This window comes from Castor canadensis, chromosome X, assembly GCF_047511655.1.
Source record: "Castor canadensis chromosome X, mCasCan1.hap1v2, whole genome shotgun sequence".
Classification (NCBI taxonomy): domain Eukaryota; kingdom Metazoa; phylum Chordata; class Mammalia; order Rodentia; family Castoridae; genus Castor; species Castor canadensis.
In genome coordinates, this window is record NC_133405.1 from 123,969,556 (window position 1) to 123,987,162 (window position 17,607).

The 17,607-nt window shown below is 33.0% G+C and overlaps 1 protein-coding gene and 1 non-coding gene across 6 annotated transcripts in view; both read right to left on the reverse strand.

The window, feature by feature from the left end:
• Nucleotides 1-17,607, reverse strand: part of Cnksr2 (connector enhancer of kinase suppressor of Ras 2) — a 258,842-nt gene that overhangs the window by 41,953 nt on the left and 199,282 nt on the right. For all 5 annotated transcript variants that reach the window (XM_074063315.1, XM_074063313.1, XM_074063312.1 and 2 more), the window contains 5 exons: nucleotides 16,363-16,411; nucleotides 15,794-15,966; nucleotides 12,980-13,053; nucleotides 12,628-12,699; nucleotides 5,978-6,045 (listed from right to left, as the gene is read on the reverse strand). In XM_074063315.1, the coding sequence (XP_073919416.1) occupies nucleotides 5,978-6,045; nucleotides 12,628-12,699; nucleotides 12,980-13,053; nucleotides 15,794-15,966; nucleotides 16,363-16,411 (436 nt within the window). The remainder of the gene's footprint in view (nucleotides 1-5,977; nucleotides 6,046-12,627; nucleotides 12,700-12,979; nucleotides 13,054-15,793; nucleotides 15,967-16,362; nucleotides 16,412-17,607) is intronic.
• On the reverse strand, nucleotides 5,344-5,528 carry LOC141419979 (U2 spliceosomal RNA). The gene has a single exon (XR_012444703.1). It is a non-coding gene; the product is annotated as a U2 spliceosomal RNA (small nuclear RNA).

Here is a 17,607-nt window from a genome sequence, read left to right on the forward strand (position 1 = left end):
CATTTTCAGCTGGATTTTGAAGAGGAAGTAAGAGCACAATCATCTAATTCCAACCTCCTTTTAAAGAAACTAACTATATACAGCCATAATTTTATAGAGTTAAGAAAAAGGCACTGCATAAGCCAAATCAGATTTAGGATTTCAGGTTTAGAATAAATTATTCTGAAGCTTCAATTAATGAATTATATCACATGATGCTTGTTAAAGTTATATAATTTTATCCTAAAGATGAATACTAAAAGAAAAGCAATACACATACCATTTTAGATATCTCCTGATATAAACAGCTCTAAAATAATGTCCTCAATTATTTTCTCTGGCTTCAATTCAGTGGTTATCTAACAATCACTGTTTCCAGAGTCATGCTGACATGAATCTCTATAACACCATACTCCTACCTCTCCTTGGAAACACATGGCAAATCCTGATTCTTGCCAAATGCAAAAGGGCAAATCTGCTGATGTGGGCTCCATGTTCCAAACTTCCAGAACTACTTAAATGGGTAAAAATGCAAGCCACTAAACAAAGTGACTTGGTAGACCTTAGGCAACAGGGAAGGTAAACAACTCTTAGAGATGCATTATTAGGGTAAGTCAAATGCAGCAAAAAGGCCAATAATCAGAATCTGTTCCACTAATATTTCAGCCACCCTATAACTGGTGGGTTAATGCTTTATGTTATGTTTAAGAAAAATCCCAGTACTATCGCCAGTATCAATTTCAGATGATAAAAGAAAAGGTATTAAAATAAAAGGTTCCTTATTCTCATGAAAATTTAAATCACAAAGGAGCCATCACAAGGCTTAACTAATATTAAGATTTAGGTGAAAAATCAAAGCATGTATTTTTACAGGAACCCATCGCTTCCTAGGAATTCTCAGTTATAATATTGAGAATATATATGTCATTCTGGTTACTAATAAGCATAGCTAAAGTTTACTGAGAAATTATTATATGCCAAACAGGAAGTAATGGAGCTGGGATTGGAACTAAGAAACTGCATTATCCTAAAGCTCTGAAGACTAAGTTTCTAGGACTGTTTTGTTTAATACAGCAGGGAGTTGATATGAAGTATATTGATGCTTATTTAATCCCCATACCTCCTTTTGATTTTAATTCTGGTTCCCGTGACTAGAAAATCTTCAGCAATGGGGTCTGGGAATGAAATAAATTGTTCACTACATTCAGGCCTTAAAACATTAGGACAGACACTGATGATTCTATTCTCTTTGAGTAAAAGATGGCAATGTCTAGTTAATTTAAATTTGATACATTTTTCTCCATTGGAAAAATAGAAAGCCAGGCATGGTGGTACAATTCTGTAATCTCAGTACTTCAGAGGTGGAGGCAAGAGAATCACAAGTTTGAGGGAAGCCTGGGCTACATAGTGAGACCTTGTTTCAAAAATAAAACAAACAAAAAAACCCCAAACAATGGAAATACTGGTCAGTGACAGCCAGTATAACTAAATCTTCCTTCAAATATGAATCGACATAGCTGCTCAGAAACAGATCCAGTAAATGCTGGCAGAAAAAAAGTATGACTGAGGGAGGTGTGAATTCAATTTTTGGGTAGACCACTTACTATTTCTGTGCTCATGTAATGGTTACTTCTGGGTAACAGACCTCTGGGTCTGTTTTACAATTTGTAAAATAAGGACTGATAATAACCACCTTGCAGAGTTGTATGTGTGTTGGGGGGGTACTAAATAAGGCAACATATATTCAGGTGCCTTGCAACTTTAACACATTAAATATTAGGACCACTTTTCTTCCTGGATGTATTTGTAGACAGTATGCCAGGACAGTCTGACCCAGATCACACAGGCAATAAATGCCTGGTGTTCATCTTCTTGACATTAGCGTTCTTCTTATAGAAATGTTCAGCAATGAAAACTGAAATCTGGAGGCCTGGGGGTTGGGAAGTTTTGTGAGATCCTGAAATGCTACTAAAAAGTCAGTCCTGGAGCTCTGGGTGAGTTTCTCTTTGATGTTTGAACTGATACCTTGGGGTCTTATACCTGAAGCTGCCCTTATTAGCACACTGCGCAGGAGACAATCACCATTTTATTCAGGGATCCATAGCTGGGGAGGTTCTATCTTTATATGTTTTTTTAAAACTTTTTCTCTTTAGCTAAATTAGGAAGAATTTTAATCTATTATTTGGTACAATTCTTGGTTTATTAAAAATCACCATCAATCTAAAATTTTCTTGGCTTGCCTTAGAAAATGCAGAAATATCACTTTGCAAATTAACTTATACTAAGCTGTGTGTGTGAGGGAAAGAACAATGCCAAGAAAATACGCTACATTGAAAATTTAGGCTCTTTGGGTATGTGTGGAAAATTGGAGACACACCATAGCTTAGACGATAAAACTAGTCTGAATTTTATTCTATAACCAAACAAATTTTTATAGCTCTTTAGCAGAAAATAACTGTATACTTTAATGCTTCTTAAATGATATACAATTTTATAAGTAATTATGAATAAACAGTGCCAAAACTAGAAGAAAATTTCCACTTTAAGTGTGCTGATACAAAATGATAATTTTTTTAAAGAATGACTTCTCTCCATTTAGAACTATTAAAGAAATACAATACATTTCACTCACTTTTGTGTGATTAAAGCTTTATAAAGACCTCAAACACATCATTTCTTTGTGGCAAAAAACATTAAAATTCCTTTCTTTTAGCTTTTTGAAATATACAGTATATTATCATTACATATATTCATCCTCCTGTGCAATAGCATACTAGATTTCTTCCCTGTTATTGTTTTTTATGGTGATATAGAATTCGAACTCAGGGCCTCAGGCTTGCTAGGCAGGTGCACTACAACTTGAGCCATTTTGTCAGCCATACCAGATCTCTTTACTTCTAACTGCAACTTAGTATGAATTCATCATCCTTCCTCTACTCACCCCCTGCTATTTGAAGACTTTGGCAACCACCATTGAACTCTCAACTCCCAAAGAACTATATTTTGTATAAACTTTAACTTCAGTATTGAGAATGATAGCAAGGAGATGTCAAATATCTATAGAAGAGTGGAGTAGACATATGTGCCTATTAGTTTTCTATGCAAAATACAAGACCTAATCATATAAATACAAGACTCCTAATCAGGGAGTCTGATATATTTCTGATATATGTTAAAGTGCCCTAGGGACATATAATCTATGTGGAATTAGAAATTATCTGGTTGCATTGCAGTAGTAAGAAAGACTTAAATTGCAACTAGTAGCATCTGCTATGATTTTCTACCATACTTCAGCAGGCATTAAAGTATACACTCACACAATAGACCAAGGCAGCATGAGTCCATAGAATAAATACCTTTGAAACCTGCATATGTAATATAACTTATCAGTTCTTTCATCCATAATGAAATTTGGTTATATAACACCAAATGCAAAGAAAATTCACTAAAATTAAAATCATACTCAGCTTAAAAGTAATGCCAAATAATAAAGAGGCCCCCAAATCCAAGCTTCCTTATTTATACAAATTGACATTTTTCCTAGATTCATTTTCCTATCAGTACATTACCCAAACTTCTAATTCTTGTATCTTTAAAAAAATCAGATAACAAATCTATAAACAGTTTTAAGGAACAATTTTATGCCTTTTAAATAAATTTGAAAAGAAAGACTGCTTTTTTTTTTCAGAACGCTTACCACAAATTTAGGCCTATAAATTATACTTTAGCATGAAGGTGGAGAATAAATTTTAGGGTTGGTGGAGTGACTCAAGTGGTAGAGTGTCTGCCTAGGAAGTGTGAGGACCTTAGTTCAAACCCCAGTAGTCCTCTTCCAAAAAAAAAAAAAAAGAATAAATTTTAGCAATTAAGGCACATGTCTTAACTATTGATCTGACACTTCATAGTCTTGGCTGAGGTTTGCCTGTACATTCTGATTTGATATAGGAGATAGCTTCTATATTATTTGTGGAATTATCCATGTTGCTTCCACTCCCTGGAATGTTTCTTTGAGTATACATCCATTCCACTTTGCAAAAATCATTTCAAATGAGATTAGGCATGTTCAGGGTAGTATGGCTGTAGACTGAAAATCAGTTCAGAAAATAAAGCCAACATAAAGTCTTTCCCCCTTTCTGGAAGGATAGTATTTAGATTCATTTCCATCGGAGTTGATAGGTATTTTATTATTTTTCACTTTCTATATTGCATTAAGACTAACTTTTCTATCAGAATGCAATGTAATTTCAGGCAGGATGGGGCCTATTTCATCTTCACACAATTAAGGGTGCTAGTTGAGGGTCTTTCACAGAAGCACTTAATAGTGAATACTCGCTTCCATCATTCTTTATATCAGACTTACTAGTCTTTCTCCAAAAAGCATTTCCTCATTAACTCCTCTCTTCCTTCTCATGTTTTTTTTTTAATAAATTTGCATCCACGTGGGAATGTAAATTAGTATAGACACTATGGAATAAATAAATATTTATTTATTTAAAGAATTTGCATCCACTAAACAAATGTTTTATCAGTTGTGTACCCATTAGTACTTATTCACATTTATGTTGCTCTTCAGGTTTTCTTAAGCAATTTTAAAAATATATTTTTGAAGTCCTCAATAAGATAAGCAATTCTCCTTTGCAGCAACCATGCTCTACTATTTATTTGACATCTTCCTGCTCTACCTCCTCACCCTGCACAAATCCTCCAGTCTTCATTCCCTCACCCCATGGCCCAAACCAAAGAGCTATCAAATGTGGCCCTCTGCCTATTTTCACATAGACTGTGAACCAAGAATGCTTTTTACATTTTAAATGGCCAAAAAATAAATCAAAAGAAGGATATTTTTCAAAGCATAAAAACTGGTATGAAATTCAAATCTTATAGTCCATAAGTAAATCTATATTGGTAAACAGGTATGGCCATTTGTGTGCCTATGGCTGCCTTCACATTTCAACAGTGGTATTGAGTAGTTGTGATAGAGATTGTATGGCCCTCATATTATTTGGATTTTCATAGAGAAAAGTTTATTGACAGTTGCCTAAACATCTGACGACATACTCGTTTTAAGATATGGTTACCTTCTTTGGATCTCTATAACTTGAGATTTTAAATATTAAAAAGTTTTGGCTGATTTCACTGTAAGTTTGGGGGGAAGCAGGCTTCTAGAATCTTCACATTAACAGTGGCTGTGCTCACTGGAGACATAAGTACCAATATATTTGTCTTTGCATCTGTATTATTCTTTAGAAATCTTTTGACGTTAGGATGTTTTAAACAATTTAAAAACTATACTTCACCTTTTCAGAAATGTGAAGCCATCTCAGGATGGTGACCATAGCTTTAATTCTATTTATTTATTTATTTTTTTGGTGCACCATTCCTGGAGGCACTGCAATACCAGATCAATGTGTGGAATGGATGGAGCAAGCTCCTATTCCAACTCCCTGCTCCAAAAATCCAGTTAACATATCATCCTTGGATAGAGGACGAATCAGATATTAAACTGATAAAAACAGATACTACACTTAGCCAAAAGGCTGAGAAGCAATACACAACTTTCATTCTTAAGATTTCAGTTCTGCATCATGACACGTTTTATAAATCTGAGGTCAATACCAAGCCAAATTCCATAAGATCACAGAGGTATACAGCAAGAAAGTTGAAGAATATAACCAAAATGAGATACTTTAGAAAAGAAGGAATCATTTTTAATTTTTATAATTTTGTTTTCCCATAGGAAACAGATGGAAGGAGAGGACAACAATCAGAACAGAACTCCACATTAATTACTCTAAAATATAACAATTCAGTCCATATCTGCTCAATTTATTAAACTTTACCTATTAGATACTATGGTGTGGATTCAAAGTGCCCAAAAAGAAATAATCACACATAGATTTAAACATTTTTCTCTCAAGTGATAGTAATGAATCACTGTATAGGATAACTGCAAGAAAAAAAGTATAACCCACTTGTAAAAGAAAAGGTATTCCTTTACCTTGCTCTTGCTTAATCCTCTCTCTTTCTGCATATCCTGCAGTCAGCATATTAATTCTGTTAAGCCACCTGAAAAAATAAATATTAAAATCAATAATATCAAAACTTAATTTCTTATAATAAATAAAAATATTTCCTATAAGAAGTCTAAAAATGTATGTAACAATGCTATATATAAGATGTGTTCTTTGCTACTCTTGACAAACGGAGTCTTCTATGAGATATGATTTACTGTAGTACAAAATGTTCCCATATCAGTCAGGAAAAGCTGTTAATGTTTGCAATATAAAGGCTTTTTGAGATCTCCAATTAATTTTCTTGCTCTAAATGCAGAAGCATTCCAAATATTCCTGGTGTTCTGTTTCTTCAGAACAAATACTTCTTTGGAGATACTTAAACAATATCAGGCCTAATTTATATTGAGAAGAGAAAAAGTTATGAAATATGCCTATGAAACAATAGTTTTACTGTGAAATAATAGTTTTGATTAAGCTCATTTAAGTTTAACTATCTAAAGGGAAACACATCATGGCAGTACTTCAGAAACTTTTCTCTAAATACGAAAGTATTTAGTTTTCCAAAGAGAATGAGCATATACAATTTTACCTCTGTTGGGATACTGAAAATGCATTTTATGAAAAATATTAAGTTAAAAATTAAATCTTAAGCCTCACGCTTACAATCCTAGCTACTTGGGAGGCTGAGGTTGGGAGGATTGTGGTTTGAGGCCAGCCCTGGCAAACAGTTTCTCCTAAGATCTTATCTCCCCTGTTAAGTAGAACATGACATTCTTTGAAGTGACTATTTTTTTGCCAGGCAGTATTAAGTGTGCACCAAATACCTAGTATATCTTGAAATGAAAAAGAAAGTTGAATCTCCAATAGACGAAATCACATCTATGGAAATTTAAACTTTAATTTTAAGAATAAGCCAGTTAAAGCCAATCTTCATTTTGACAAAACCTACAATGTAATTATCACCTCAAGTATGTGTGGGAAGTGAAGAAACTGGAGTCCTGTCAACATGGAATAAATGACTGATCACATGAATTCATTAGCAAAGTATTTATATGCATACTCCAGAAAATTATAAACTATAAGTCAAGAAGTCAAATTCATGATAAATAACCTTTAAAAGATGACTCTATTAGCAAAGATCAAAATGAAAATCTAGTATAGTTCATTTATAGTGAGAAAGGGGTTGAATTTGTACTACAGGACAAATTTTACCATGCTTTAGAAAGACTTGCCTGGTACTTTTAGGGTAAAAATGATAATAATAACACTACAGAAAAATTTGTCATTAATATTTAATCCAATACTTTTTACTACTACTACTTTTAAAAAATAACCACTGAAATTTTATTTTATCAGAATTCTAAACTAATTTAAAGGGGCTTCCTCAATTTTTTTTGTGGTACTAGGGTTTGTTTGAACTCAGGGCTTTGCACTTGCTAGGCAGATGCTCTACTACTTGAGTAATGCTTCTAGACATTCCTTAATTTTTAAATTCAATAATGTTTATTAAGTGCCTGCTATGTGATTAACTATGAACTATGTTTTAGGGATACTGAGATAAATGGCATACCTTCATTGAACTTCAGAATTGCTAAATTTCATAAAATGTAGTTTTTTCCTAAACTCCTTTTAGGAAGAAAAAATTCTACTCATAATAAAAACCTTTTAGGGAGTGTATGAATATACTCAGGCCACCATATATAGACACAAAAAGCTGACTATTATACAATTGTTAGTGCTGTCTTGATAAACTTGTCCTTAATGCTTCAGCTGTTAGATACTTACTGATGTACTTGGTACAGTTATGATTTGGTATTTTAGGTTATTATAATAGCAGACATCTACACATTAACTGAATCAAGAAACATTTATTGAGAGCTTGTATGTGCCAGATAATTTCTAGGCACTCAGTATACCAAGATGAATGAGCAAAGTGCCTGCCTATCTTCATGATGCCTATGTACTTAGTGAAGGAGGCAGACAAGAAAAGAGGGATATAAAGAAACAGGTGAAGTTATAGGAAATGCTATTTTTTTAAAAGCAATGAAGGTAAAATGAGAATATTAAAGATGCTTGGGAGAAGGTAAGGCTTTTTTAGATAAGGTAGTCAGGGATACAAGTATTGAATTTAGAATCTTTTCACTGTATTGATGAGGAAGCTCTTTAATGTTAGGTCTAAATTTAGTACCTTACCATACCACCAAAGTTTTATTTTTTATTTATTTATTTTTTTTATTATTCATATGTGCATACAAGGCTTGGTTCATTTCTCCCCCCTGCCCCCACCCCCTCCCTTACCACCCACTCCACCCCTTCCTGCTCCCCCCCTCAATACCCAGCAGAAACTATTTTGCCCTTATCTCTAATTTTGTTGTAGAGAGAGTATAAGTAATAATAGGAAGGAACAAGGGGTTTTGCTGGTTGAGATAAGGATAGCTATACAGGGCATTGACTCACATTGATTTCCTGTGTGTGGGTGTTACCTTCTAGGTTAATTCCTTTTGATCTAACCTTTTCTCTAGTTCCTGGTCCCCTTTTCCTATTGGCCTCAGTTGCTTTAAGGTATCTGCTTTAGTTTCTCTGCGTTAAGGGCAACAAATGCTAGCTAGTTTTTTAGGTGTCTTACCTATCCTCACCCCTCCCTTGTGTGCTCTCGCTTTTATCATGTGCTCATAGTCCAATCCCCTTGTTGTGTTTGCCCTTGATCTAATGTCCACATATGAGGGAGAACATACGATTTTTGGTCTTTTGAGCCAGGCTAACCTCACTCAGAATGATGTTCTCCAATTCCATCCATTTACCAGCGAATGATAACATTTCGTTCTTCTTCATGGCTGCATAAAATTCCATTGTGTATAGATACCACATTTTCTTAATCCATTCGTCAGTGCTGGGACATCTTGGCTGTTTCCATAACTTGGCTATTGTGAATAGTGCCGCAATAAACATGGATGTGCAGGTGCCTCTGGAGTAACAGTCTTTTGGGTATATCCCCAAGAGTGGTATTGCTGGATCAAATGGTAGATCGATGTCCATCTTTTTAAGTAGCCTCCAAATTTTTTTCCAGAGTGGTTGTACTAGTCTACATTCCCACCAACAGTGTAAAAGGGTTCCTTTTTCCCCACATCCTCGCCAACACCTGTTGTTGGTGGTGTTGCTGATGATGGCTATTCTAACAGGGGTGAGGTGGAATCTTAGTGTGGTTTTAATTTGCATTTCCTTTATTGCTAGAGATGGTGAGCATTTTTTCATGTGTTTTCTGGCCATTTGAATTTCTTCTTTTGAGAAAGTTCTGTTTAGTTCACATGCCCATTTCTTTATTGGTTCATTAGTTTTGGGAGAATTTAGTTTTTTAAGTTCCCTGTATATTCTGGTTATCAGTCCTTTGTCTGATGTATAATTGGCAAATATTTTCTCCCACTCTGTGGGTGTTCTCTTCAGTTTAGAGACCATTTCTTTTGATGAACAGAAGCTTTTTAGTTTTATGAGGTCCCATTTATCTATGCTCTCTCTTAGTTGCTGTGCTGCTGGGGTTTCATTGAGAAAGTTTTTACCTATACCTACTAACTCCAGAGTATTTCCTACTCTTTCTTGTATCAACTTAAGAGTTTCCACCAAAGTTTTAAAATAAAAAAAAATTATATGTAAGGGGATATATTGCCTACAGTGAAGTGAACATTTTAATGATATGTTGTGTGACATAGAATAATTTATTGAGGAGAAATAAGGGTAAGAACCATGGGAGAAATGTATAAATAACAATTACCAAATAGAAATTGATAAATAATCTATGGGCCAAAAAATCCAATAAATCAATCAGAATACTTTATATTTTTCCCATAGATTTCAGACAAGAAAAAAATCTTTAAACAACATAACACTTTGTTCACTACTGAGGGAACAGATGGTAATAGGGTACTCCAAAGTGCTTTCTAAGCTTAAAACTGGAAGGTGCGGTGTTTATATTCTATGTGAGTATATATGCATATATACATTTATTTAGGATTATGTATATATACATATGTGTACCGCATATGTTCAAATTTTATAGACCAAAATTAAATTTAAGGAATACTTTTTAACTCCTGTTACTACTATAACTATACGCTTTTAAATCTGGAGAAAAAGCTATATTACTCTGTACCTGCATTTTCATACCAGGTAGATAAGATGATGCTTTTAAGATTATGAAATAATAAGATAAAGCATGTATTTATTGTAATTATAATTATTTTATAAACATATACACTCTTGAAGACTAAGGCATGTGTCTTTAACGGATTACATATAAAGTAACTCAACACCCACATTAACTTGCTGTTATATAATAATTAGGTGACTGAACAAAATTATATGTGAATATTCTTCCATATCACTAATCTTCTGTGAACATTTTTAGCACTGGCACTTTCTCTTTCTCTTAACAAGTAGTTTAAAAATTATGCCTGCTGCAAGTAAATAGTAGGAATAGTATGATTTAAAAAAGAAAAGCAAAACAATAAAAATCCATTATAATTAAATTTAAAAAACAGTTTATTACTTCAGGTCAATTTAATTCTCAGAGGTGCAGTATACCATGGCCTACCTTACATAAAACAGCCTCCTTTTTAATGTATAATGCAGAAATGACATTTTTTATTAAATGTATATTTTTCTTTGACCCACTGGTTAAAACAACTTAACACAATGGAGCACATGGCTTTGGTTTAGTTTCTTCTGCGACCTCCAGAACCAGATACATCTATAGAAGTAGGGATGATTAATGACATCAAATCCTTTTGAAGATATTGCTAACATGAGGTAGCAAATGAGGCCCCTAAGGGTTTAATAGTTCATAAAACACAGTTAAGCAGGCAATTTCTAAGTTTATAAGGGTTCTAATTAGCATGGATCATAAATGATTAAATTATGTTAATTATTAGAGGGAGGTAACTGGGATCTAGTGCATCCATTTTGTAAGACAGGATATGCTCACATGCCACTTACTGTCAATTTGCTATGATGTAAATGCTTCATATTTATCCCAAGGGCATTAAGTTTATTTAAAATGTGACAAAATGCATAGAGAGGAGCTAGAACAGTTGAGTTATAAAATATTTAAAATACAAAATAGAGTTTATACCTCCTCCACCATGTACAGGTGAATAAGCATTTTTATCTTGAGAACAAGGAGAAAAAGTGCTCTAGATTCTAAGTACCTAGTGTGAAATTTCAAGAGTGGTAAGATATATAAATCAAGATTATGTAAACTATATGGAAGGTTTGGCTCCTTTATTAACAAAAGATTTAATCAAATGTTCTCAATACCTTTCTTCTTAGCCATATTCTTATATTCATATTCCTGCTTTGCAAAACCCATGCTTGTACTCCCATGTGTCAAAGAATAAGATTATTTATTAAGTGCTCATTTAGTATGTGCAAGGGTATTTATGAAGCTATACAATTTTTGTGATTAAACATTCTTGGATATTGTTATTTGGAGACACACAAAAAAGGTAAGTAGGATAAAACCCAAAGTATAGAAAAAGGAATATATACTGACAGTGAAATCTTATGTAGCACTTGCCATTTATTTACACAAAATCCTGCTAGAGATAGTTACTATCTTTACTTTATAAGATGATCAACAGCTAAGCATAGAGAGTTTAAGTTTCTTTGTGGGGTTGAGCAGCTAGTAACTGGTAGAGCTTGGATTCAAATGGTTATGTATACATTGAATAAAAAAAGTCATGGAGACAGTTTGTCCGAAGTCATGCAGCTGGTAAATGGTAAAGCTGGGATTCAGACAGTTTGGTTAAAAAACCACATGCTGAACAACAATAATAAAAACATTTAAAACACCCTACATTCTCCTGACCGCTGTGGTATGATGTCTCTTAATAACTGTAGGCAGGTTATATATGTAATATACACTGGGTACTAAATTTATAGAAAGTGGGAAATTTGAATTTAAACCCAAATTTCTATGATTTTATTAAAAGGAGAGGGGAAAGTTAAGAGAAGTAAGGAAGAAACTCATAAAAGCTAAACCACAGTGTAGTAGATGATGGGGAAATGTGTGTGTTTGTATGTGTGTGTGTTTTCCCTGAGCTACCAAATAACCACAGAGCCATCAAATCAGTTGGCTGTATAGTCCTATCTGGTGACAGAAAGAAATACTAACTTTGCTGAGGCCTGAATTGTTGAACTAGATGTTCTATCAAATATACTCAGCACTTGAGAATAATCTACTTTTTGTGAACATTTTTTACCACCTAGGAATAAATGTTCAGACATATTCTTGAAATGAACGCTAAAAATTTTTGTGGAGGATATTTTGGGCTTATATGTGGGTTCTGGTACCTTTCTGGTAAACTTGACAAATAGTCAATGAGTTTAGCTTTTTAATCATCATTCTTTATTATTATTTTAACAGTGAATTATATTGTATATATTTGAGGTTTACATCCTGATGCAATGCTGTAAATGCTGTTCTTTAAAATTAGGTATGACCACATGGAACTATAGCTGGATTCATATTATTTTAAAATTAATTAATCTAGAAACTGTAGTGACATTATCTAAGCATTACTGAAGAAAACTTAGAATTCTAGGCCTAACTGGTCAGTACTTTGAAATTTAAGTAATACTTTACCTGTTCATATCGTCAAGATGTTCAGCAGCAAAATAAAAGCTTTTGATTTTAGGATGACAGGCTTTGAATGCACTGTAAAAAAAGAAGCATTCATTTTATTATAAATTGGAAAATGAGTTTGACCCAAATAATTTTTGTGAGTAAAATTACCTCAACATCTAACCTGAGTTCACATATATCATAGTACTACCATGGTGACAGAAATCAGTATAAAATTCAATTTTCTGCCCAGAAACTGCTTTCTTATTACCTCATTTTGAAAGCATTAGATAAGAATCCTATAATTTAGAAGCTGAAATGTTCAAAAAGCCTTATCCCTTTCTCTCCCTTTTCCCAAATAAAATCAACTTACTATTTCTTGCGGCATTCACTGGCTCTGTCAATTTTAAATTCTGGCAGACTGATGAATCCTTCTGCTTTTTCATCCTAAGGAATCAAGGGTATTACACAAAAAGGTTTGAAGTTAATTATACTGTATAACTGTGCCTTAAGTATTTATAGTAATAAATGTGTTCACTTAATTTCTTAAATTTGGTCTTTGAGCCTAAAGTCCATCCTTACTTATTATATTCCATAAATTGAAGGTATATTTTGAATACTTAGAATTACACAAATTAAAAATGTATAGAATTTTAACAATACTTTTTATATTAAAGTGAGGATAGAAAATTTTTTGATTCTCAAAGTGAAACATGTTTTATGAGAAACTTTTAGGAGCTTGGGATGTAGCTCAGGAGTAGAGCAGTCACTCGCCTACCATGCATTAGGCTCTGGGTTTCCTGACCAGAAACAAAAAAATAAAAGGAAAATTAAATTTTCTGGTCAGAGGGGTATATTCACTGTTAGAACATACAAAATAACTATAGTTCACATTTGGAATACACAATTTTCTATGATTTTAATGCTTATTGATCCAATTTCCCTTCTTTCTCCAACAGTTCTCTTAGGAAACCTGTATTATTTTTTCTTGTTATCTATTTTCATCTGGAAAATTGAATGAAATCCATAAAATACTCCTTACTTTAATGCATGATAGGAGAATTATCCAAAACCTTACGTTAGGTACAAGTTATCCCAACTAAACTAAGACTATCTTTGGCTAAACCCTTTACTCATTGAGTTCTTTTTCCAAGTCATGACTAAGCTCCTTAGACTTCTACTCTCCCAAACTTTTATGTGCTGTGTTATACCAGCTCATAATATATCAATTTCAAGTAAAGAGTATACTCATCCATTTTAAAGAAAAAGTAGATTCAAAGTTTCTGTCACTGCAGAACTTCTATTCAAAATCTTCAAATTAGATGGTACTGGTAGTGATTGGGATTTGTGTGTTAAAAAAAGGAGCAGTATTAAACTTTTTCAGTCTTTAAATATTTTCTGCCAATCTTGGATTAAAGACAATGTTTTAAAATCTCAATCTCAATTTTGATTTTTACGTTATGTTACCTTTGATGTCCTTAATTAAAAATTTAAAAGTTTGAATCATTAAAAATATTGTAGGGGGGTAATATTGTCTCCATATAATGATGCAATGAAATATTTTTACATTTCTCCTTCAAAAATCATGCTATGTTACTTCTTGCATTAAATACCATAAAATTATAAACTGACTGCTCACAAAGCTAACACAGTAATAATAACTTGCTGGTTGAAATATAGCTACTCTTCAACAAAAAGGGGCTGCAGTTTTTCATCACTTAAACTTTGAAAGATATATACTATAATCTAGGATATAGCAAACAAATCTACAAGTGACTTCATAATAAAGAGAAATAGAGATACTATATTGTGGTTATTACTTGGTTGGCAAATAAAAAGTATTTAATATATCTATAAAATGAAAATGTAGGCAAAATTACAGTTTGTTTACTATACCTAAAATAAACACTTAGTGAAATAGAGGATATTTTAGGTAATTTTTGACTGCCACAAAACTATCAGAACAATCTAACTAACAGAAAACAATCAAATATCTTTCTATAGGTAATCTCTGTTTATGTTAAATAGCAAAGTATTAAGTCAAGATTTTATAAATTAACTAAGAGGTACATTAGAAAAACATTACCGATAGCATATTACTTCACCATCTGGTATGTACCAGGCATTGTTCAAAGTGAGCTTTAAATTCATTGATTCATTTCATGCATATGATCAGTCCGGTGAGATAGCATTATTACTCTGATTTTGCAGATGAAGAAACTGAAGCATAATAACTCAGGTAGTGTGATTTTTGAGTTTACTCTCCTAACCATGACATAATTTAACATAACAGCCTACTTAAGGCACATCAATTTCCCTTGATGTTATAATCATAGGCATAATGATGTTAAATTTTAACAATTTGTCTTCAAATGCAAACTGATGTCTTAATGTAAGAATATTTATATAAAAGACTATTGAACTAGCATACTATATTAAGTCATGTACATTTTTTGCAAATTAACAGCAGAAATCATTATTTTAAAAAACTAGTAATAAAGTAAAATGATAGCCAAACAAAGAATTCAAAGCAAACGTAAAGTCAAGGGAATGTCAATGAAAAAGTACACTCTTAGCATATCTGCTGAGATATATAATAGGTTGTGATATGATTGCCCTGGACATAAATTCGTTGTACCCAGAAAATCATAGGAACAATTTAAATGAATACACTTTCTACCCACCAAGTGGACCAAGTGAAATGAATATTTGATATTTTTAAAAACTAGCGTACTTGTTTCATTTTTTTCTTCAAAAAAAAACTGAAGTAAATTGAGGTGATATTAATTTACTTAAGTTACTCAAGAGCTTTCCCTTCTGAAAAACAAAGTGAAAAATGTAAAACTTTGAACAAAAACAAGATATTTAAAAATCTATATCAAATCTCCATATATATATATATATAAATTACCTTGGTAATTTTAGTTACTTATATAGGATTTTACTACACTTTACCTGTGTTCCAGATATGTTTCTACATCAGAGTAACGGAGACAACTATCTTTCTAGAACTCCCAATGCAACCATTTTAAGAAGGTCAAGTGAAAAGTAACAGAAATCTCCTGAATTGGCTTTAAGGTAATTATATAATTTTTGATTGCATGATTTTAAAATATAAATCTCAAAATGGTAATATTTTGGTTAAAGATAGAGGATGGATGGGAAAGCAAGACATGCTTTGTCTTACCTCTTCATTAATATACCAGTACAGGGATGCATCCTTTAGGACAAACCAGTATTTCTTCCATTTCTGTGAAAAATAACTCTTTGCATCTTTCTTTTTCCAAAGCCAGCCCTCACAATCACCACGGCCAAGATCCTTGCAAGAAATTCGTCTTTTACTCTTGCCTGCTATTGGTCCTAAAGATAATATGGAGTGAAAAATGCTCTTTAAATTTTGGAAAAGGTATAAAGATAGATTAATCTATAGGTCCTAAAAATAAACTGAGTAATTATTAACCTTAATATTGCCACTTTGTCAGTGCACTAAAATAGAAAAATAGAGAAGTCTTTAGTACCTTTCATTCCATGTAAATAATACACAATTTAATCAGAAATGTGTAATCCCAGGCTCAAAACTTGTTGAGATCATTTGCTATAAAAGGTATCTGTATGGTAACTGAACTGAAGCAGTTCTTGTACTTAGGGGGTTGTAATTTTCAAAACCACACTGGGCTCTGGCAAGAAAGGATGGGTGAAGTGTGCTGTGATTATCATAGTGCAAAAGAAGTGAGTAAATGTTGTATTTTTTTTTACCTTTGTTTTTCTTCTTTGATTTGTGCTGCAGAGAGGACTGCTGAAATGTCTGAAATCAAAGATACAGAAGGTGGTTATCTGATCCTCAGAGAAAGTGCCATTTTCTGCCAATGATTCAAAATAAATTAGTATCTATCTTATCATTTAACTTTTTAATTTCCATGAAGAAGGAAAGGATATTTTCATTAGCCTTATTTTATGGGCAGAGAAATCAGGGTATTAAGTATTGGTCAAACTAAGGAATCTTACACACATACACAAAACTGTGTACCTTTTCTAGTGGTTTATTATGCATTCTTAGACAATATCTCCTTTGATTCTCACAAAAACCTTATGAAGCAGATAGGCAAGTATGAATACTACTTACTAATTTCCTACTCCATTAGTTTCTAGATATTTCAGCACCTGGATCAATATTTTCTTCTCATGCCTACTTCTATCCCTGTTACTGGTGACTAATCTTCATGTAGATGATATCAGCTTCTTGGCTCTGACTTCCAGAGATCTTTACCTCTTTACCTCTCCTTTCCTCAGCTACCCACCTTCATAATCATATGTTTGATATCTTAAGTGCACTCCACTCACCGCCTCTATTCCCCTATGGTTTACGTAGTTCAATACCATCATTCTCTTAATTAAAAATATCTACAAAGCACTATTTGAAAAAGGGGCAGGAGGGAGGGGGAACAGGAATATAATGGAGGGGGTTAACTGTTCAAAGTACACTGTACACATGTATGGAATCACCACAATGAAACCCCCTCATATTATTAAAATATGCTAATTCAAAAATATAATAAAATTATTAAAATATCCATTGGGGCATATAAATCATTGGCTCTACCACCCTCTTGAGCTGGCATTTCTCTTCTCCTACTTGTTTTCCATGGGACATCATTATAATGTCGCCTTGAACAATGCTCCCTGCACCATAACTGCCTAGCTAAACATTCATCCCAGTTAAATCGGCCTGTTTCCTAGATGCTAATTACCCAAACAGCTTAGTACGTCTGAAGAAAAACCTACAGCTATATCGACTGGTCTTTCTTTCAATTAATCACTACAAACCACTGGCTCTAGTCAATCTACTAGATTGTTCACTGGTGATTAATTATGTTTGTCTAGTCAGGAGGGATCAGAGACAGTATGTGTACTTTGAATTCACAGGTAGTCTTTCAAAATGAATTTTAAGTAACAGAGTCTTGTTTTTCTTCACAAAAGTAAAGGGTCAACTGGATTTTGATG